General features: G+C 35.2%; 3 protein-coding genes and 1 pseudogene across 5 annotated transcripts in view; 1 reads left to right on the top strand and 3 right to left on the bottom strand.

The window, feature by feature from the left end:
• Window positions 1–3,468, bottom strand: part of LOC107689909 (interferon-stimulated 20 kDa exonuclease-like 2) — a 6,770-nt pseudogene extending 3,302 nt beyond the window's left edge.
• Window positions 3,469–3,819: 351 nt separating this feature from the next.
• Window positions 3,820–10,618, top strand: mettl25b (methyltransferase like 25B). The gene is made up of 8 exons (XM_016488030.1): window positions 3,820–4,078; window positions 4,270–4,388; window positions 6,074–6,290; window positions 6,435–6,497; window positions 6,596–6,730; window positions 6,940–7,757; window positions 9,284–9,468; window positions 9,912–10,618. The coding sequence occupies exons 1-8, from the start codon at window positions 3,977–3,979 to the stop codon at window positions 10,004–10,006; spliced, it is 1,734 nt and encodes a 577-aa protein (XP_016343516.1). The 5' UTR covers window positions 3,820–3,976; the 3' UTR covers window positions 10,007–10,618.
• Window positions 10,619–11,226: 608 nt separating this feature from the next.
• On the bottom strand, window positions 11,227–12,627 carry s100a1 (S100 calcium binding protein A1). Its single transcript, XM_016488086.1, has 3 exons — window positions 12,532–12,627; window positions 11,574–11,744; window positions 11,227–11,482 (listed from the first exon to the last, which is right to left on the bottom strand). Exons 2-3 carry the CDS (start codon window positions 11,712–11,714, stop codon window positions 11,333–11,335), a joined length of 291 nt encoding a protein of 96 aa, XP_016343572.1. The 5' UTR covers window positions 11,715–11,744; window positions 12,532–12,627; the 3' UTR covers window positions 11,227–11,332.
• Window positions 12,628–14,318: 1,691 nt separating this feature from the next.
• The window catches only part of LOC107689857 (toll-like receptor 2), a 9,497-nt gene continuing 1,833 nt past the window's right edge, over window positions 14,319–21,982 (bottom strand). Inside the window, exons 2-6 of one of the 3 annotated variants that reach the window (XM_016488028.1) lie at window positions 21,905–21,922; window positions 21,718–21,798; window positions 19,333–20,303; window positions 16,133–17,309; window positions 14,319–15,106 (exon numbers count right to left, since the gene is read on the bottom strand). In XM_016488028.1, the coding sequence (XP_016343514.1) occupies window positions 14,660–15,106; window positions 16,133–17,309; window positions 19,333–20,288 (2,580 nt within the window). In that variant the 5' untranslated portion in view covers window positions 20,289–20,303; window positions 21,718–21,798; window positions 21,905–21,922 and the 3' untranslated portion in view covers window positions 14,319–14,659. The remainder of the gene's footprint in view (window positions 15,107–16,132; window positions 17,310–19,332; window positions 20,304–21,717; window positions 21,799–21,904; window positions 21,923–21,982) is intronic. The other 2 variants (XM_016488027.1, XM_016488029.1) reach the window with 2 other exon arrangements.

Raw genomic sequence — 21,982 nt, 5'->3', positions numbered from 1 at the left:
AACCTGCAACCTTTGGGTTACGAGTCCGACTCTCTAACCATTAGGCCACGACTTCCCCAAAGTGGCCTAATGGTTCCCCAAAATGTTTAAATAATAAAAAATAATTAACAAGATATATTTAATAAAAATTAACTAAATAAATAATTGACTTAAAAAATTTGAAATAATTAAAAAAAAGATTTATTAATTATTTATTAACAATAAATAACTAATACAAATATTAAATAAATAATACAGTACAATACTACAATGAATCGTAAAAAAGTAACTATGTAACAGAAACAAACTAAATAATATTTTACAAAATGATCCAAATAATATTTTACACATCTTTATAATAACATTTAAATAAATTCAATTTGCAGAATTTTAAACAAGGGAAAGAATTACTAAGACCTATAATTTAGTGACAGGGCTGTCAGATCACAATATCATTCTTTTTTCCAGGAAGTTAAAAAGACATCGTTTTCATTCCTCAGCCACACCAATATGTAAATATGAATCAGTTCCAATTAGTCAACAGGAAAACCTTGGGGTAGCACTAAGAGAGATTGATTGGAACGGGGTCCTCTCTAAAGGTGATCTGGAGAGTGACTGTGACCAATTTACATCAACAATTAAGAAAGTTATGGGGCCCTACCTCAGAAAGCGGAGTCAAAAGAAAAGCAGGGATATATTGCCCTGGCTAAATGAAGAGTGTAGGAAACTTATGAAGGAAAGAGATCAATTATTGAAACAATCTTTAAAAACAGGTCTTACAATAGACCGACAAAAATTTACCTCCTTAAGAAATAAAGTAATAAAAAGGCTAAGACAAGCTAAAGCCAACTTCTTCATTGATACTATTGAAGAGGCAAGAGGAAATGGGAAGAAGATATGGCAAACCATCAACAAGCTGATTGGCAGAAAACAGAATTATAACAATAAATATTTAGAGTTGAAAATCAACACTGAATTAGTTACAAATCCGATCATCATATCTACAGAATTAAACAAATTTTTTTTAGACTCTGTTTATGAAATAACTCAATTTTTTAATTCACCTAGCTATTCTATTTGTTCCATTAATTATGCACAGCCGATTTTCCACCTACAAGAAATAACTGACATAGAAGTAGCAAATACTATCAGTGGCTTAAAGAATTCTAAGGCCATGGATATCTATGGCCTTGATACTAATTTTTTAAAAAGGCATAAAGAGATCCTTCTACAGCCTATTACATATTTGATTAATCAGTCTTTAAGACAATCCATTGTGCCATCAGCATGGAAGATGGCCCTGGTCACACCCATTTTTAAGTCAGGTGAAAGATCAGATATGGCCAATTATCGGCCAATCAGTATTTTGCCTGTTGTTTCTAAAATAGTCGAAAAATGGGTGGCTAAATTACTAATTCAACATCTCAATAAAAGCAATAATTTATTTCACCCTATGCAATTTGGGTTCAGGGCTCATCACTCAACAGAAACAGCTAATTGTTTGTTTTTGGAAAAGGTTAAAGGCTACCTAGATAGGAGTTCTTATGTTGGTGCTGTCTTTCTAGACCTAAAGCGGGCTTTTGATACTGTTAATCATGAAGTTCTTTTATCTAAATTAACATATTTCAATTTCTCTGAACAAGCTCTCAACTGGATAAAATCATATCTGTCCAGTAGAAAGCAATGTGTTCGTATTAATGATTCAAAGTCTCCATTCTGTGAATGTCCAGTAGGGGTCCCCCAAGGCTCCATACTTGGTCCAATCCTGTTTACATTGTATATAAATGATTTGCCAGAGGCATGTAAAAATGTTGATGTTCAGATGTATGCAGATGATGCTGTAATTTTTACATATGCTAAGAACTACCAAGAGATAGCATCCACACTTACATCTGCAATGGCTCACATTGATGACTGGCTTACTAAGTCATGTCTCTACCTAAACACCAAAAAAACTGTTTGTATGGCGTTTACCAAACAAAATATGAAGGTGTCACATTCTAATGTGTTCCTTAGAGGACAGGAGCTTGATATTGTTAATGATTTCAAGTATCTAGGAGTCACATATGACTCCACCTTAACATTTAAACGTCATGTAAAAAAGGTGGCAAATAAAGTTAAATTCAATTTGCAGAATTTTAAACAAGGTTTCTTGATTCTTGACACCAAAGCTGCCAAGTTGTTCCTATATACTATGATCTTTTCACATATTGAGTTACAAATTGGAAATTGGTCATTAACTAGCACAACTACTCTTAAAAGTATTGAATCTCTATTTAAGAAAGCCATAAAAACTTTTGATAAAAAGGCATTGTCATTCCACCATTGCGACATCTTAGAGAGACATAAATTTTTAAGCTTTGACAATTTCAAACGTTTCAAGTATGATTGTTTGGTATATAAAGTGTTACATAATCTTGCCCCCCCTCCGCTGCATGGCTTTTTCCAAAGACTTGAAAGCGGCGGTAGCACACGGGCCTCTGTACATGGGGACTGTGTGATACCATTTAGGTGTACCACTTTTGGACAAAACGTATTGTCAATAATAGGCGGTAAACTCTGGAATAGTTTGCCCCTCCCAATACGAGAGTGTCCTACATTCAACACCTTTAAAACTCACTTAAAACAGTGGCTTCTAGAAAACCAGAGATGTATTCATTTTGAATTGTCACACATTTATCACCCATACACTTTCACTGTTAAATTGAGTGTAGTATAGAGGTGGATGAACAATGTCTTCTCCATCATGTATTTCTGTTTTGTTTTGTTGTTTATTGTCAATGTATATGTCACCATTATGTGTATCTTTTCATTTATAGTGAATGAATGTTGTATTATTGTTGGCTGTCTTTATGTTAGTTTTATGTTACCTGCCTAGGGACTGCAGATGAAAAGTAGTTATTGTTACTAATTCTGGCATATTTACATGGTGTATATTTATACAACAATGTTCACGAATATGCATGGTCCCTATTAAATAAACCAATAAATAAAAAATTTCACTGTATAAAATTGGTCTTTATACATTAAAATATATAGATGTCTTTTAAAATAAGCTCAGACGACGAATCATATTGGTTGAACGTGGCATGTAAAAGTCTGAAACCCCCTTTATAAACGATGTTTTTAAAGCTATACAAAGACAATAGCATCTATTCACAATATAGGGACAGTTGACAGTTTTACTAGACACACTTGACATTTTGATTTTTGTTACAGTTCCTGAGTCTTGTAAGTTTTGGATAAAAATAACAGGTCGTTAATGTCTTTAAAATAAACTGATTATGAACATTGCTCTTGAATTGCATATCAAATCAAATTTCCATGATGGACAATTTATCTAGCCAATTCGCTAGCGAAATAAATTGTGCGATTCTATAACGTATAGACATAAACTTTCAACATTTCCTAACACATACCATTATTTGCCCCAAAACGGCGATCTTTGATTTTTTTTTTCCTATGATTGTATTCAAAACAAGCATGTCGTACGTGTGACTGCATATGTACTTCCGGGTCGGAGTTTAACGGTTATGGGAAGTTCGATTCTTTCGAACAGTTCATTTCAAAGAACCAGTTCAAAACCTACTTCAGTGATTCTAAAGGTGTCTGTTTACTGTTTATTAAGTTTTCGACGCCGTTTTTATTATTAAGGTGATTATGGTATATCATAATACATTTTTTTTACACAAATTTTTAGTACCAAAAAAAAAAAAAACATACACACAACTGCATTGTTCGTAATCAAGTAAGAGTCAACTCCCAATCGTGAATCGTTTAGGTCGGTTTTGTGAATCAGTTCAACCGAATCATTGATTTGTTCACGAATCGGACATCACTAGGCGGTGCGCCTGCGGACCCGTGTGGTCGGATTGCTACATGTAAACACCATTAACAAGTCTTAATACGTTCCCACTGAAGTTTCTATATTAAATGACTTCTCGGAATATTGAAGGGCACCCAGTTAAACCTGCATGGTGTTTTTAGTGCTGAAGAAATGTTTGTGGCGGCTTTTTCAGAGCAGGAGCAAAGAGAACTAGCTGAGAAGCTGACTTCGCTCCTGTCAACCTACAGCCACATATCAGACTCCTACATAATAGTAATAAATCAACAACTTCTTGTACTATTTCAGTGTTTGTGCATTATAAACTGCTATGTTGTGAAGTTTGTCAAGAATTCAAGTGTGAGTGTAACAGTAAACGGATAATCCCGTGTCAAGCCGCGGGGTTTCTTTCAGCTGAAATATTTATGTGCATGTGAAAGTGTATCTGTGTTTGTGCGTCCACGCAGGAGTTCTTCAGTGAGAGTTTGTGGGACACTCTGCCTGTGAGCTGGCAGGACGCCCTCGGTGATCTTACACCCCCACAGATCGCTGATCTGCTGCTGGATAAAGAGATTAAGGACAGACGGTAAATGAGTTTATTCTTTGTATCTGTCTCTAGTTGCCTTAAATTAAGATAATGTTACAAAGCCAGAACATTGCTCAAAATCCACTTTGGAGCATTTGCCTGTAGAAAAAGCTTTGAGATAAATAGATGAAGAGTTCAGATACAAAAGCCTGTAATTTTCTTCTAAAATTAGCATTTTTATCAGGCTCCTATATTTAGTCATTTCACATTAATTGCCTAGAAGAAGGACCTATACATTGCCATTAGAGTAAAATTACTGAACCTAAACATAGGAGCCTGATTAAAAAATGCTCATTTTAGATGAAAATTTCAGACAGCACATAGACGCTTTTGCATCTGAACTCTTCAGATAGAAATGCATGAAGTGATCAAATATATACTTAGAATGCAAGGAAATTTGTTGTATGCAAAAACTGGTTTTGCGTTGGGACCAATATTTTACATTGGACATCAAGTGGTGATCAAACACAATATCAAAATTGCTTATTGTACCAGTGTTATTTTAGTGTCATTGTGATGCTTTTATGGTTTTATTGTTATTTTGATTTTGATTTATATTTTATTTTCTGTTTTCATTTTAATTTTGTTTAAAATTGTAGTATTTTATGGAGTTTTTTTTGTCATTTTCATTAGTGTATTTTTTAATTATTTTTTTTTATTAAACGTTTTTTTGTTTTATTTTATTTCAGTTAATGTTTTGTTTCTTTCTTGGTTTTTGTTTGTTAACTATAATTATCTTGTATATTCCCTCATAATCAAACATACATTAATATACCTAATATATATATATATATATATATATATATATATAGGACATACCAAATATAAAATTTAAAAGTGGATAAAAACAGTACGACTCCATCTGATATTTGTTGTGCTCAGAGCAACCATCTGCATGTTTCATGAACATTATGAAATGAAATCATGTTTTGGAGGCAAAAAAAATTTCAATATTTTCAGATCTGTCAGGTGTTCTAATCATTTTGGCCACCACTGTATATATAGATACAGGTGCGTGCATCTAAAAAAATTTGAATATCGTGAAAAAGTATTCTCAAGCTTGCGGTCATCCTTGTTGCTTGTGCACCTTTTCCTGTCCAATTTCTTCCTTCCAGTCAACTTTGCATTTCAATTAAAGTTTATTTATATAGCGCTTTTCACGATACAAATCATTTAACATGCTTTGATACAGCACTCTATGAACAGCCACCCCTTTCAGTAATGACTTCTGTGACTTACCCTCTTTGTGGAGGGTGTCAATGATTGTCTTCTGGACCATTGCCAAGTCAGCAATCTTCCCCATTATTGTGGTTTCAAAGAACAAGAGATAACCGGAATTTATACTGTAGGGATGGTAATTTAATGAAACTCAAATGTAAATATTTTTGACTTTCATGAGCTGTAAGGTCTAATCATCAAAATTTAAAACAAAAAAAACAACTTTTGAAAATTTTACTTTATATGTAATGAATCTAGAATATATGAAAGTTTCACTTTTTGAAATAAGTTACAAAAAAAAAAAACTTTTTCACGATATTCAAATTTTTTGAGATGCACCTGTATATATATGTGTGTGTGACTTTCTTTTTTTAAAAGTTCAACATATAATACATTTGAACTATTTTATATAGTAAACATATAAATGGAAGTAAATTCAAAGGTGTTGTATTTATTCTGTCTGTTAGGTACCCATCTGTGTGGCCTCTGTCCTTACTGGCACTGCGGACAGCAGCACACGCGCTGTCGTTTCCACGTAAAGCACCAGGTGGGCACGGTCAGGACACAGGTGCAGCAGTGCCAGAGGAGTTTCAGTCGAACCAGAGTCAGAGTTCTTTGTTAGGACACATTTTCCGTAAACACGTCAAGCCCAAGAAGCAGCACGAAATCTGCCGACTAGGCACGGTATGGATACATTATACTGCATGTAATGTCAATGTGGAAAGATTCTGAATGCCGTTATTAAAGAAATATGACTCCATTAAGACTATTTGATAATCTAAAGATCATTTAAAATGTTTTTTTTTCCTGCTGAACTGTCTCTCCTAGCTGGTCAAGAAGTTGTGTGATCAGGCTAACTGTAGCTGTGTGGTTGATGTTGGGTCTGGACAGGTACAGTAATGTCTTGCTTAATTTTATTATTGTAAAAATGCCAGTCTTTAAATTATAAATATGCAAATTACTCACTTTAATTTGATCCATCCCTCCAGGGCCATTTGACACGGTTTTTGTCTTTTGGACTCGGCCTGGATGTCACTGGAATTGAGGCTGACCCTAACCTTGTTTTCATGGCTACCAAATTTGATAGACAGCTTCTATTGACACTCGCCAAAGAGAATCAAAAGGTATGACACTCATAAAGTATTCTATTAAATAATCTGTTAATTATGTATTTTCTATTTTGTAAACATTGTTTTGATATTACATAAAGATTGATACACACACACATAGCTTGCATTATCACTCAGACCATGTTTTTTGAAATTATTTTTTATTTTATTTTGCATCTTAACTGTGTAAACCACAGGTTTTCTCATCATTGTCTCTGTTGTAGTCAGGAAACGCTCAAAGTCTTCATTCTGCACCTGATCCTTCTTCTCGTCATGTGGTGGGCTGGGTCAACCCAAAGGCTTCATGGGATGTCTTCATTCAGCAGCTTGGTGTGACAGCAACTGAAAGTGACAGTATTGGAGCAACCACTGGGCCATATGAAAAGAAACAGCTGGTGGAGGAGCTGAATCTAGAGCCGCATTCATGCCAAATCAAAGCAGAAGAGTTACAAAATACATTGCTGACTCAAAAAACTGACATCAATACTTCAGACTCCGTAGCCCAAATAAACACTGGGGTTTTTCCATCAGGGATGGCGACCGAAATGCTTACCTGTAAAACCGTACCAGTTACTGATTGTGATGCCAAAAAACCTGGTTGTTTTGTACTCACCGGTCTTCATGCTTGTGGAGACCTTAGCTCTACACTTCTGCGTCATTTCGCCACCTGCCCTCACGTTCAGGTCATCACATCTGTCGCTTGCTGCTACATGAAAATCTCAACCCAGGAGAACCCAAACCCTCCTGGCGTTTTCCAGCCCCCATTTTCTGCAGACACTGTGGTGGATTCCAGTTTAGAATTTGGTTATCCGATGAGTGACTGGGTACGTGGATTACCAGGGCACCAGTTGTCTTATAAGGCACGAGAGGGAGCGTGTCATGCAATAGAGGACTATCTCCACCGACTGAGAGAGGAGAGCGGCTTACTGAGGACACACTGCTACAGAGCAATCTTAGAAAGCATCATCAGAGCGGAGAGGCCCGATATGCGCAGACCAGGAGTTCAGACTGTTAGGAAAGCCCACGCACTGTCATTTTCGGAGTTGGTGCCTTTATTGTTATATTTAAGAATAATAATATCTTTAAAGGGGGTGAACTGCCTCTGTTTATTATTTTGCACTGTTCTCTGAGGTCCGCTTATAGTGTTATCAAGATTTTTTACATCAAAAAACATAATTTTGAAACAATAGGCAATTTTCTGTACTGTTTTTGACCCCCTTCATCAGAACACTCTGTTTGAATAGGCGTGGAGGATTGTAGACTCGGAAGTAAACACCCACTGCTATGATTGGCTAACACCTGTGTATGTTGACAGCCTACATCCTTCACAGATGGATGCTGTTGTGTTTTAGGTTAAAACCGCATAAATGCTCATTTCAAACAATCTGTTTAACAGACAAAGCAATAGTGACCACGTAATAAAAACAATTACACTTGTCTGTTGCAACAGTAATATAGTCGGCACAGCATCGTCTTTTAGTTTCAGTCTTTCTGAAGATCCTGCGTCGAATTGTGCCTTGTTTGTAAACGAACCTGCGGTAAAATGAAGTGAACAAAAGACAGAGTTCTTACTGACGTGGTCTTTAACTTCATTAAAAATAAAGTTCATCCACTTTTTCCTAATGTTGGGATCAGATGGAAGGCAATGTAAAGACTATTTTTTGCCACAAGTTGGCACTGCACAGCGTCTTGTTGTCTTCAGAGCCATCTTTATCATTTGGTTTCTGCATAGACCTGCGCATTCGCCTCGTAAACACTACATGCACGAATCGGTGGGCGGGGCTAAACGGGCATCGATGTACAAGCAAGCGTTGATCTTCTGCTTCTCCACACTATTACATCATACAGTATGTTTACATGGACAACAGTAATCTGACTTCAACAATGCCGTCGTCTGTATGCACGTACAGCATGACAAATAATTGACTGCATTGAAGCTTTTGTAAAATTAAAAACCCAAAACTGTATATGGCATCATAATAAAGACGAACTATATGTATAAATGTGAAATTCTGGAGGGTATGATGGCGCCACATGGGGACGTAATGACGTGTGCCATTAGTCGATCTATGTACTATAACATGTAAAACGGGAAGATGAAAGGAATATTCTAAAAGCACCTCATGTAAACACCTTAATCATAATATTGTCTTATTTAGAATAAGGTAAATAATTAGATTACTGATGTCCATGTAAACGTAGTCATAGAGTAGAACATTCTAAAAGCTGTCATTTTGGCAGACTGCCTTCAATATTAGCTGTTTTTAGACTGACGAGAAAGTTTTGAGTTCTGAAACTTACAGGATGTTTTTATAGTACAATGACCTCTTATATGGGAAAAGATCAAGGGAATTTTGGTTTCTCAGTTCATGACCCCTTTAAAGAACTGGCGTATATGTGACTCACCACCGAGCTTCAGTGCCTGGAATGGGAAGGACTTGAGAAACTAGTTCAGTAGACTTAAATGAAATAATCTAAATCTCTATGACACATGTTAAACTCATATTTTCAAGTACATCTGAGATACTAGACAGCTGCATTATAATTTTATCTTTTGTTTTATCACAGGTATGCTCGTTTGGCATTGCCACGGGTGGGCCTACCTGCTGATCTCCCATTTGACCCTGTCGCTGTGGATGCAATGCTAGCGCACCAGGGTAAAGTGGTGGCGTACTTCAGCCTGGTTCTTCTCCTCGCACCTGTGGTGGAAACTCTAGTGTTACTGGACAGAATGATTTTCCTGCAGGAGAGAGGTAAATAATGCAGAGCCAGTCACTCATATGAAGAACTGAAAATGACCAAATTAGCTTTTTTCTTTTTACACAGCTGTATTTTTCTGACATGTTTGGTTATGCAATTAAAATATACATTTTTTTATTATTTTATTAATTATTATTTTTATATTGTGTGTGTTTTTACAGAGATAGACATCTCAAAAGTTTCATTAACTTAATGATTAATTTATTAATATTTATCATTTATTTACATGACTTTTCTAGTCAGTTGTGATTACAGCTATTTTTTTACTCAAAAATATCAGTATCTACAAAATAAAATATTTTAGATCTTGGCTTAACTTATATTCAATAAAGTTTCCATTACCTTTTTCCATGATCACTTTTCCAGGTGTAGAAATCAGTCTTTCAAAATTCCCTTATTGTATAATTAGAATTCATCTTTGTATTTTCATATTTAGGTTTCCAGAGTAAACTCATCCCACTCTTTGATGCTGCCTTTTCCCCACGAAACCTGGTACTGGTGGCCGTCAAGCCCAAAGAAGCACAGAGCTGAATGAAACAACATACACCAAGATATTCCAATCCAAGTTCTGAATCACAACCACATAATTAGATTAACAGTAACATTTTATGAATAAAATGCCCTTAAATGAACCGTCACACAAACCATCTGACATTTGAAAACTGAAATTAGAAGTCTGATTTTCCGTTTTCCAGAGTGACCCATTAATAGCTCATTGTCAGTCATTTCTTCCCGTCATGCTTTCCTTCACTTATAAGCAAAAACTCTCACATTTTAAATGAGATTTTGTCTGAATAGGAGAGAGGAAAATTTTTCTTTTAAATTCGAAATTTTAATATATGATTTTAAGTTTTTAACTATTAAAAACATAAGATGCTCAAACTGTTTTGTTTTTTTATTTTATTTATTTAATTATCGTTTTTAAGGCACTGGATTTATATTACACTGGGCAAAATTGCTATAGTCTATGGTTCATCTCTATTACAAAAGACATATTCAGACCCAGAATCTACTGTATGACCGCAGATATATGAATGTTCTATTTGTAAATAAAAACATAAAACACTTTTTAATGAAAAGGCTGACATGTCTTTTTTTAACCTATAGATGGCACTCTTAGAATAAAATCAGGTCAAACCTTCGAAGACAGTATTGTAAAGCCCCCATGATATTTCTAGTATGTAAAGTATGCTGCAGTCACAGAGACTAATTTCTTTGCTCATTTCAACTAGAAGTGTTGATGTATTAGAATGGTTAAATAAAGTAATTTAATTAACTATTTAATTCCATGATACATTTACATTGTTTTTCAGGATTTACATCAATTAATTTACATGACTTTTCTAGACATTTGTGATTACAGGGTTTAAAACTCACAAATACACTTTTTTTTACCAAATAAACTATTTTAGAGGTCAAAGTTTCATTAAAAGTTAAAGATCTTTTAGGATTTGATTTCAATGACGTTTCCAGGTCTGGAAATCACTCTTTCAAAATTCCCTCATTATATGTAGGTGTTTCAAGACAGTGGGAATCCTGCTGGTTCTTAAATAAGAATAAATTGTCAAGGGAACAACAGAAGAAATATAATGTCAGTTTAAATCTTGATAATGTGTTTTAGCTTATTTTACGCTGTTTTGTCTTATTGTAAAACATTTTAAGTAATATTGCACCCTTCGGTTGAGAACCACTGGCTCCAAACAAAACATTGCATCTTGTGCACACTTGACGGTTCACTTCCACAACTGTACTTCCATATTCCATACACACACATTGTCTGCATATCACTAGAGTCTTTATTTCTGATAAATAACATTTACAAAATGTCACACAGCTGAAGAGAGACATGGAAAAACATTAATTCTTCATGCTCTCTACAAAGAATTCATTACATGCTACTGTGAGAGCAGCCACCAGCACAACAAACTCCTGAAAGTCCACTTCTCCATCCTGGTTCTCATCCAAATCAGACATGATCTTCTCCACAACCATGGGGTCTTTGCTTGCCTACAACAGGACACACAGTTATTCTTCTATTATGCATGTGAGATATTAATGTTACTGAATGTTAATGCTACTTAATATGGCTAAAACTTACTGCTAAAAAGTCACTGAGTTCTCCCTGAAGCAAACTCTTGAGCTCGGCTTTGCTTAGCTTGTACTTGTCTCCTTCTTTGGAAGAGTATGTGTGGAACACTTTAATCAGGCCTTCCATTGCTGCTTCCAGTTTTGAAACCATGTTGTTGTTTTTCTCTTTAGAAAATATAATCTGGAAAAAAAGAAAAACATTTCGCAATCTCCAAGTCTAACAGTCCACATGTGAACACCTGAGGATCTACGCTGGTGTTTTAGTGGAATACATGCTCAAATTCATTTGAATGCATTGTCTGTATTCAATAAATGCACATTTTGTGAAAATGCATAGCCCTTTTCGATTCTTAAAAGCATGTACTGTTTGCACAGACACCTGCTGACCCCAGGGGCCCCACCATCTCCCCAAGAATGGGGTTACACAGCCACTGGGGAATCTAATATCTGTGAGCGAACAGGCCTTTTGGCACTGGCAGGCTGATGACAATCATGAGGGAGATGGAAGACAGGTATACATCAATTATTCAATTAGTCTTTTGTATGAACTAAAGGCTCAGAGACTATTTATCCACCATTAAGGCATATAGGCCTTTAATATTATGCGGCTATTAAATCTAAAGTCTCATATAGAAGAAAGTAACATTGAATGAGAAAGTAGCCTACAAGAATCACTCATATTGGTAACAATATGCAAGTAGGCTTATGTAGTAAAAACTGCCTTATTCGTATTACATGGAGAGTTATCTATGTGCCAAGTAATATTTTTAAATGAAAGGGTCTCATTACATGCATTAACCTTTGACAACATTAAACAATTATATTAAAGTGGCATTTATTCTTAAACGTCTTAAACCATTGTCAACTTTATGTTTACAAATAACGGCGTATATACAATATTTCCAGAAAGTTATCAGCATAACATTAGTAGGCTAAATCTATAAAAACAAACAGAATTCTCAACTTACCTAGACAAAGAAGTGGCAACTGGCGCTTGAAAAGTTATTTGTGCTCATTCATTAAATAGCGTCCATTCACCTGTGTGGGGGAAATAGCCAAGTGGGCGGAGCTTCTTCCAACCGCAGCACGCACGTCCAATGACGTCATCACGCACACTCACAATCCAAGATCTCTAACAATGTGCTCAAATACATGAAATGCTATCTCATGTTTAAGTAGTTTTTGTACAACTAAGCACAGGTAAATGCTTAGATTTGGATTTTGAAATTATTTTACTAGTACACTAATCAAGGCAAAGATCAAATTAATTCACATCACATATAACTTTGATTTTGATGATTGCTTTTTTTTTTGTAAGGAAAGGCTCAATGTTAAGCTTTGCTATGTTTACTCGTGTGCTCTCTTGAGGCCAACAAGATGAATTCTTGGCATCATTCTCTCATATTTCACTTGAGTACTTTTCGTCTTATTAAAACATTTTTGGTTCAGTCTAAGGTTTAAACCAGGTCAAAAGATATCTGTTTCAGACTAAAGGAATCTTATATTGCGCAATGTTATGAGGCGGAGTGAGGCATGTTTGTGGCAGCTCAAATTGGTGTTTCATTATCACAGTAATAAATGTGACTAGAATTAATCTATCAATGACATATAAAATTGTATTTGTGAAAAAAATGTAATTGGTATGATCAGGGTTGATGATTAGATGTCAAATGATTAGAACATTTCCATTACTTTAAGGAAAAGAAATGTTAACTAAAATACATTTAAATATAAAATATATTTTTTATTTAAACTAGTTGCCTTAACCTGAAGTACTAACATAACTAAAACTAAATAAACTAAAACTATAAATAACAATAAATGAAGACTATAATAGACATTAAAAAAAAACGTAACAAAACCAACAAAATTACTAAAAGTAAAGCACAACCAGAAAATATAAAAATATTAACAAAAACTGTAATACTACATCACTTATATATTAAAAAAAAAAAAAAGCAGTACCACCCACACCAACACACACAAAACAATGATGACTAAACATTTGCCACATTTATTATCGCTCTGAATGTTTCCACTCAGAAAAATCACGTGAGAAGGTAAACATACAAGACCGCAAATCGGATAACGTGATGCGTCATAGCTTCTTGTTTATTTGCAAGGATCCATCTGTTTAGTAAAATAAATTTTTATGATTGATGATTTACAACTTAATAGAGCAGACATAAAAACATCATTACTGGAGTTGAATGTTAAGTTAGCTGCAGGGATATCAAACTCAGAGTGAGGGGCACAGGTTATGCTTAATAAAGATCATAAAGAATAATGGAATGACAGTGAAATTATATTCAAACTGCCTTGAGACAGAACATTGTGGTGCCAGCCATTAATATAATTAATAAGATATATTTTCAAAGAGGCACGGTATAATATATCTTTTTTTTTTTTTTTACAAGAATGATACTATTTTATGTGGTAACCATGGCAACTTTATCTTATAATGATTTTCTCCTCAGAAATCAATCAAGCACATCTGTTTCTCCATCTATCTATTCATAATCCTGCCATTACCATTAGTTTTTTTTTATCAAAACAAAGGTATCACATTTTTTAATCACAAATTCACAGATACAAAATACATTTATGTGTACAAAAAATAGATACATTTAAAAGTCTGACAAAGAAAGGTAGAAAATGAATGTATAAAATCTGAAAAGAGTCTGTATTTACAAAATAATTTTAAATGTTAAATATTTTAATTTAAATATATTAAAACATTATTTAATGGCAATTATATACTGGCATAAGGTGTGTGAATAGTATTGCAGTTCACTACCCTAATTAAGATAAGTATATACTTGCATACTAAAGTAAATAGAACTGTATTGATTGTCAGAGTGAGCATGTGTGTTGTTGAGCATGTGGTTTGTCAACTTGTTTTTGCTCACTGACTGAACATATGAGTCAGAATGAACTTTTTCCAGTCCTTCTGCAACAAGCGAGGCAGACAAACTGGTTTAGATGAATCTTAGCTTAACATCATTGCAGATCAGTTACCATAATTCAAGTCATATTCTGAATGTTGGGAAAACAACAGCTGCATGTTCTTTCTGGTCATCTCTGCCACCAATAACCTTATTTATGTCCTTCAAGCAAGTTCTCTAAAGTTTGTTGACATCTTTTAGAAGGCTCATCACTGATTTGGTGGCCATCTTCATCTGTACCTGCAGAACTCTGGTCCTGTGGCAGCTCAATCAGGGAAACAGACCTCACTGAAGACAGGCGGCTATGCCGGCTGGTCGTACGCTGTCTTATGATGTTTGGTTGGCCCAAAACACTCCTCAGCTGGACCCAGAAAAAGCTCTGTTCTGTTGGTTGCTGGGGCCACTCTAGGTAGGTTTTGGTATTGAGCATCCTTTTGAGCTTGCAGAATTTACTGGGAAGAGAAGTGGGGTCTATGGGCTCCTTCACAATCAGGATGACATCACTGAATGTCTTGCCAATGGCCCGCTGTTGGGCAAAGTAGAGCTCGTAGTTGCACCACTCGCTGTTCACGAAGTTCCGCGACAACACGAAGATTACCTTAATAACAAGAAAACATTTTAGGATGCGGTTTGGGAATTTATAAAATATTTCAGAACTTTAGATTATTTGCTCTTTCATTTATTTTTTAGGGGTTATTTTATATGATAGCCCATTTCCACCTCAGATAAAAAAAATAAATAAAAGGTAATTGTGAGAGATTTACAATAAGAAATAAAGTCACACTGTGTAATATAAAGTTAAGAATATAAATAAAGCTGCAATTGCAACATATAAAGTTACACTGTGTGATATAAAGTTACAAGTGTCAGATAAGTTGAATGGTGCAAAATATAGTCACACTGTGAAAGTGTCAGTTGTGAAATACACAACTGTTCAAATGTTTGGAGTTAGATTTTTTAAAAGAAGTTAATACTTTTAATCAGCAAGGATCAGTTGATGAAAAGTGACATTAAAGACTCTTACATTCGTGTACAAATGATTTCTATTTCAAATAAATTCTTTCTATTCATCAAAGTATCCTGAAAAAAAAAATCACGGTTTCCATAAAAAAATGTTAAACAGTAAAACTGTTTTTACCATTAATAATAATAAAAATGTTTTATGAGCATCAAATTAGCATTTTAGAATAATTTATGAAAGATGAAAAAGCTACATTTTAAAATATAATAAAATATGAATCAGTTATTTAAAATTATTATTTAAAGTTATTTTTTATCAAATAAATGGAGCCTTGGTGAAGATAAGAGGCTTATCCTATCGATCCAAAATTTTGAATGGTAGTGTATGATGTTGAAACTGTGAGATATGAAGTCGTAGTTATGGGAAATAATGTTGCAATTCTGAGATATATAATCAACGTTTTATTTTTTTACTCTGAGATGGAAATAGGCTTCTATAATTTGAGGCCTTAGATATTTACATCCACACTACACTTTGGTGATGGAAGTCTTCATTAAAAAAGATTTTGGAGAATCTTTGTTCCAATAATTTTAAGAATGGTGACATTGCATGTTTCTTTTGTAAACAGGCATCTTTGAAGAACATAAATGTGTGTGGACACACCTTGCGACTATCTTCAATGTTCTCAATGATGTTGTCAATGATCCACTTCCCTGGAGTGAAGTCTCTTTCATGGATGCAGAGGCGGTAAGGAGGCTTAGAATTCTCTAGACAAGGGAGCAGCTGGTTTCGAACCCAGTCTGCATCCGCATGGCTGTAAGAGATGAAAGCATGAAAGGTGTAGTCCACAGCCTGGCCTGAACCTTCTTTATGGGCCCTGTACTTGGCTCTGATGATCTGGTATGTAGCTTTTATGTACCATGGCACGTGAAAAATGTAGCACAGAAGCGTCAGACCAAGGACAACGAGCGCCGTTGTTGACACGCAGATGATGATAACGAGTGTGATATTACAGGCTAAATGACCAGGGAAGTATTGTGATACCATTGTGTTGAGAAGACGCTCGGGATGGTAACACTTGTAGTTGTTTGGCCAGTCTGTGATGGTCACTTTGCCCTTGCTTGTGGTTTCCTGTATGAAGGTATAGAGATCACAGGTACAGTGGTAAGGGTTGTTGCCTGCAGTCAGGATACGTAGGCTAGGCATGTCCTTAAAAGACGTCATGCTAACAAGTCCAAAGGAGTTCCCATCTAAAGCGAGCATCCTCAAGTATGGATTCCTCCAACCGGAAGGGATGAACTTTATCTTGTTGCCGCTGAGGAGGAGCTCGGTCAGATTGGATGCCTTATTAAAATAGTCCATGTCAAGCTGGTCTAGGCTGCTGTATGAAAGATCGAGGAAGCTTACAGAAGTGGGAAGGCACTTAGAACTGTCACTCGTCAGACTATTATGATGAGCGATTACTTTGGTAATGGTCAGTCTCCAGGAACAGTCACGGTTTCCCATATATCGCAGCTGGTTGTGGCTCATATCGATTGTAGTCAGCTTGACAAAGTGTTTGGTCAGAGATGCCAAGTCACTGAGGCTGGTAAGTCGATTGCGACTGACGTTGAAGGTTTCAAGCTTGTGCAGTGCGTTTCTAGCGTCACATAGTGGGTTATAAATATAACTGTCCCTCAGCTGGTTGTTAGAGATGTCCAGAAGCTCAACACTTTTCATCTCCGGCCACGAGTCGCACGGCACGCTGTTGAAGTTCAAATTCCATACAATGAATTGGCGGACATGATTAAGCCAGGTAAAGCTCCAGTCGAAGCGCATTATATCTGGATTACTGATGTCCCTATAGAACAAAACAGCAAGATCAAAATAATTAAGATGAGTTTTCCTTTAAGATAAATACATACAGAGGAATGAGAATCAATTATGCCAATTCCTATTAATGATTCTGATTCCTTGATGGTTCCATTAACAATTATTTTTGTACTTTTAAGAAATAATTATAATATAATAATTGTTGGGCAAAGTAAAGTTCGTAGTTGCACCACTTGCTGTGCAAGAAGTTGTGCAACAACACGTAGATTACCTTAAAGAGCAGGCCATATGGTATTTTAAAGTGTCCTAATATTGTGTCTGAGTCCCCTACAACAGGTTTAAATGCATCTAAGGTCAGAAAACATTGTAATTTTCTCAGAATATACATGTAATATTAGAGTCATTTGCCAATGATTTCGAAACGATTCGTTCCAAGCAAGTTCGGCGCAAACCCCTCCCTTCCATAAGCCTGCTCTGCTGTGATTGGTCAGCTGGCCAAGCCTGTTGTGATTGGCACAGAGAGGAGTCCTTGAGCAAGTTAGCAAGTGCTACCATTGACAAAGCACCTTTACATAAAACAATAATATAGTGCTCCAATCCATTCTTAAAATAATGACATAAAATACAAAAACACTTATGCAAGCGAATCGTGCCCACAGCCAGACAAAAGACGCTCTGTCTTAACTTTTAATCAGAACGCAGAACAGCTGTATCACAGGCGCAGCAGCCAAACTAACTCGCTCGTCTCTCCCGCATTAACCCTATAACTGCTGGTGCAGCAAAATAAACAGCAATTTCACAATGATTATAAAGTCTGTGTGCTACACTACATTCTTTATTATTAAACGAAGTAATAACGTCAGTATACATTAATTGCACATTCTTATAATGGAAATAATGGATTCACAGCGAATTATCAGAACTACTTCAGTAAGCAGGTCAGACTCTGTTTGTATTTCTCGGGCAGGCGGGGATTATGCAAATGTGTTACCCAGTGACGTATACCGGTAACAGGCAAAAGATTCGAAAATATGACGTCTCGTTAAGGCGATTCAGAATCGACTCTCTCTTTTGAGAGACAATATCTTTATTTATCATGCACTTTTGTGATGAACAACTTTGCAGATTGTTTTCATTTAAGGATAGCTACGTTATAAACTGCAAAAGAGATATTTTTCAAAAACCCATATGACCTGCTCTTTAAATAACGTGAAACATGTTAGGATGCTGTTTGTGTTTGTTAGTTTAGTCATCTTGACGGTTGTGGGAATAATATAATAATAAATAAAAATATAATATGTAAGTAAAATAAAAAGAAATGCAATTCCACTGCCAAATGATGAGATCATTTCAATAATAAATACATTTAAAACATTTCTTCCAAAAAGAGTGTTTTTACAACTTTTAAAACTATATATTACACCAGGAAATATGTGGTAACATATTTCATTAATTTATTTTTAATAAATGCCACTGATAAATACAGCAATGTATATCTTTAGCTACACTTTATCGTATGAACAACGAGTCAGTGACTTCACTGATTTAAGTCTCTCAGTTTGTTGTAAGCTACAAGTATCTGAGTCACACAAAAAAACAACTTAGTATATTAGTAGAGTATCTGGCAATACTTTATTTTAAGGTGTCTTTGTAACACGTTACATGTACTTTTATAATAACAATACATTATGCATATCTACATGCAAGTAACACTAAGCCAAACAATAATCCTAACCATATAGTAAGTACATAGTTAAGTAGTTAATTAATATTACTCAGTACTTAAATGAATAATTACACTGTAACAAGGACCCCTTAAAATAAAGTGTAATCGAGTATCTTAATACAATGTAATGGTAAAAGCAACAAATGTCATTTAAACCCGTTTTTGGGGAAAATGGAAGGATTCTAACAAGGATCTGGTTTTCAGTTCCTGATATATACATGTGTTTTTTTAATTGCATTCATTAAAAAACAGTAACATGAGGATAAATATTTAAGCATTTTTTTAAAAATCAACATTGAAAAATATAGTAGTTAATATAACTTACGAGAGCACCAGCTTTTCCAAGGTCAAGTTTGTTACACTGGATCCCTGTGTTCTGTTCTGTGAACGAGCAAAGTCGATGAGCAGCAGTTCCAGGCCTTTGATTGAACTGATTTCCAAATTTACCAGAGCCATTCTCATAACTTCCTCATTGAATTTACCTCGATAGAAGGTTAGGAGTTGAGTCTTTACATACTGCAGGCCATTAAAAATATCATGTTTACCAGTATAGTACTGAAATTCAAAAAGGTTTCGGAAACGTAGCACATCAAAAGTCTTGTTTGCCAGATCTTTCAATATCATAGGAAGCATATCTGGTTTTTTGTCAAAAGCTATATCGAACCACAAGTTTTTTGTGTCGAGGTTGCTGAAATACCCAGGTTCATAACTTTTAAAACCAGTACCAGTTTTAATAGCAAACTTGTCCAATGAGATGTTCTTCAACACATAAATGTCATGGCTTCCCAAACTACTGATCAGCGATCCACCAATGGACAGCACTTTTAACTTTGTGAAATTAAAAAAAGAAGCATCCAGAGATGCTTGTGTGTACAAATTATTGGACATTTCCAAAACCTTTAAATTTGTGAGCGGCTTAAGAGCTTTGAATGGAATTTCTGTCAGAGAGTTATTGAATAAGTTTAGATTCTCCAAAAAAATGTTTCCATGAAAGGCATCATCCACAATTAGAGAGATGTTGTTGAAATTAAGCTTGAGGACTCGCAGATGACTAAGTTTGAACAGATCTTGTTTGCTGATGACCTGTATGGTATTGAAAGACAGGTCGAGCTCTTCCAGAGAAGCAGTCAGATTTGTTATAGGCACATGGTCCAGCCGTAGACCTTTACAGTCTGCTGAACGCCTATCAGATGTTATTTTACAGGACTGATTGGCTTTAGCTGGTTTAATGTGCACAACTGCCTGGAGGCTGAGAAGAACCAGTAAAACAAACATTCTCATGGGCTTTGCTTAGATCTGAAACAGAGGATAGGGAAAAATATTTCCGTTATTAGCAACCCAACCTTTCAGTTTCAGTGATTCATGTTATAATAGTAAGGATGCTTAATGACATGGACGAGGTCCAGCAAGCAAATCAAGCTCAGAATTTACTTAAATATGCTGTGTTTACTGGAAAGGATAAGAAATTATTATAACTACAGTATAATTATATATGTAATAGCTATGTAAGAATGGCTGACAATGAGGAAATGAGAAAGAAGTTGGCAGACAATAAATGGTGTGTTTCAGTTGTGAATCAGTCATACTGTAAGTTGTACAGTTGTTGGAAAAATGAAACGTTCTCACAATACACTTTGTGTACAACAACTAATGTTGACTTTTGAAAATGTGAGCATACAGCAGGTAAAATAAGTATTGAACACGTCACCATTTTTCTCAGTAAATATATTTCTAAAGGTGCTGTTGACATGAAATTTTCACCAGATATCCATAACCACCCAAGTAATCCATACATACAAACAATACAAAACAAATACTGTAAGTTCAGAAATTAGGTTATGTGTAATAAAATGGAATGACACAGGGAAAAAGTATTGAACACATGAAGAAAGGGAGGTGCAAAAAGGCATGGAAAGCCAAGACACCAGCTGAAATCTATCAGTAATTAGAAACCAATCCTGCCCCTAGTCAGTGGGAATTAATATTAGCTGGTTCAGTCCCAACACCTACAATACCAGGATGATGAAGATAAAACAAGGGTGGACATTTCAGCAAGACAATGATCCCAAACACAGCCAAGGAAACTCTCGATTGGTTTCAGAAAAAGAAAATAAAGCTGCTAGAATAGCCCAGCCAATCACCTGACTTGAATCCAATAGAAAACAAGAACTAAAGATCAGAGTTGAGGCCCACAGAAACTTCAAGATTTGAAGACTCTGGAAGAATGGACCAAAATCACACCTGAGCAATACATGCGACTAGTTTCTCCATACAGGAGGCGTCTTGACGCTGTCATTACCAACAAAGGCTTTTGTACGAAGTGTTAAATAAATTTCAGTAGTTCAGTACAGTAGTTTTCCCTGTGTCATTCTATTTTATTACACATTACTTAATTTCTTAATTTCTATTTGTTGATTTATTTGTATGTATGGATTACTTGGGTTTTTACCGACATCTGTTTCATGTCAACAGCACCTTTAGAAATATATTTACTGAGAAAAATGGTGATGTGTTCAATACTTATTTTTCCCACTGTATCTCAAAATCAATCCTAATGTTGCTACATGAATATGAAAATATGGCAAACATCCTGTTCAATAGTTATAGTTATAGACTTTACTTATTTTACATTGTTTCTTTACGCTATAAAAAAAAATCACATTGCATACCAAAAATAAAAAAAAGAAATAAATTAAGAAGCACATTTTACCTTTTACATGAGAACCTGTAGTTTTTCAAAGTCTGGGTTTGTGGAAGATGCAGGAATCCACAATAGACCCTCCAACTTCATCTGCCGGAAAGAGTGATTAGTCAGTCGAAATGTCTTAAAAAGTCCTAATGAGAGTGCAATGCTCATGCACAGTAATAATTAAACACCTTTTTGCCATGTGACTTACCGAGACAAATCAATATTCCTGCCAAGGACAGAAAGAGGAAATTATTAACCTAAAGTAGCTCTGCCCTCTAGAACAGAC

The sequence above is a fragment of the Sinocyclocheilus anshuiensis genome, unplaced genomic scaffold (assembly GCF_001515605.1).
Source record: "Sinocyclocheilus anshuiensis isolate Anshui unplaced genomic scaffold, SAMN03320099.WGS_v1.1 scaffold1239, whole genome shotgun sequence".
Classification (NCBI taxonomy): Eukaryota; Metazoa; Chordata; class Actinopteri; order Cypriniformes; family Cyprinidae; genus Sinocyclocheilus; species Sinocyclocheilus anshuiensis.
The sequence above is the reverse complement of the archived record's forward strand: the minus strand, read 5'-3'. Positions and strand labels throughout refer to the sequence as shown.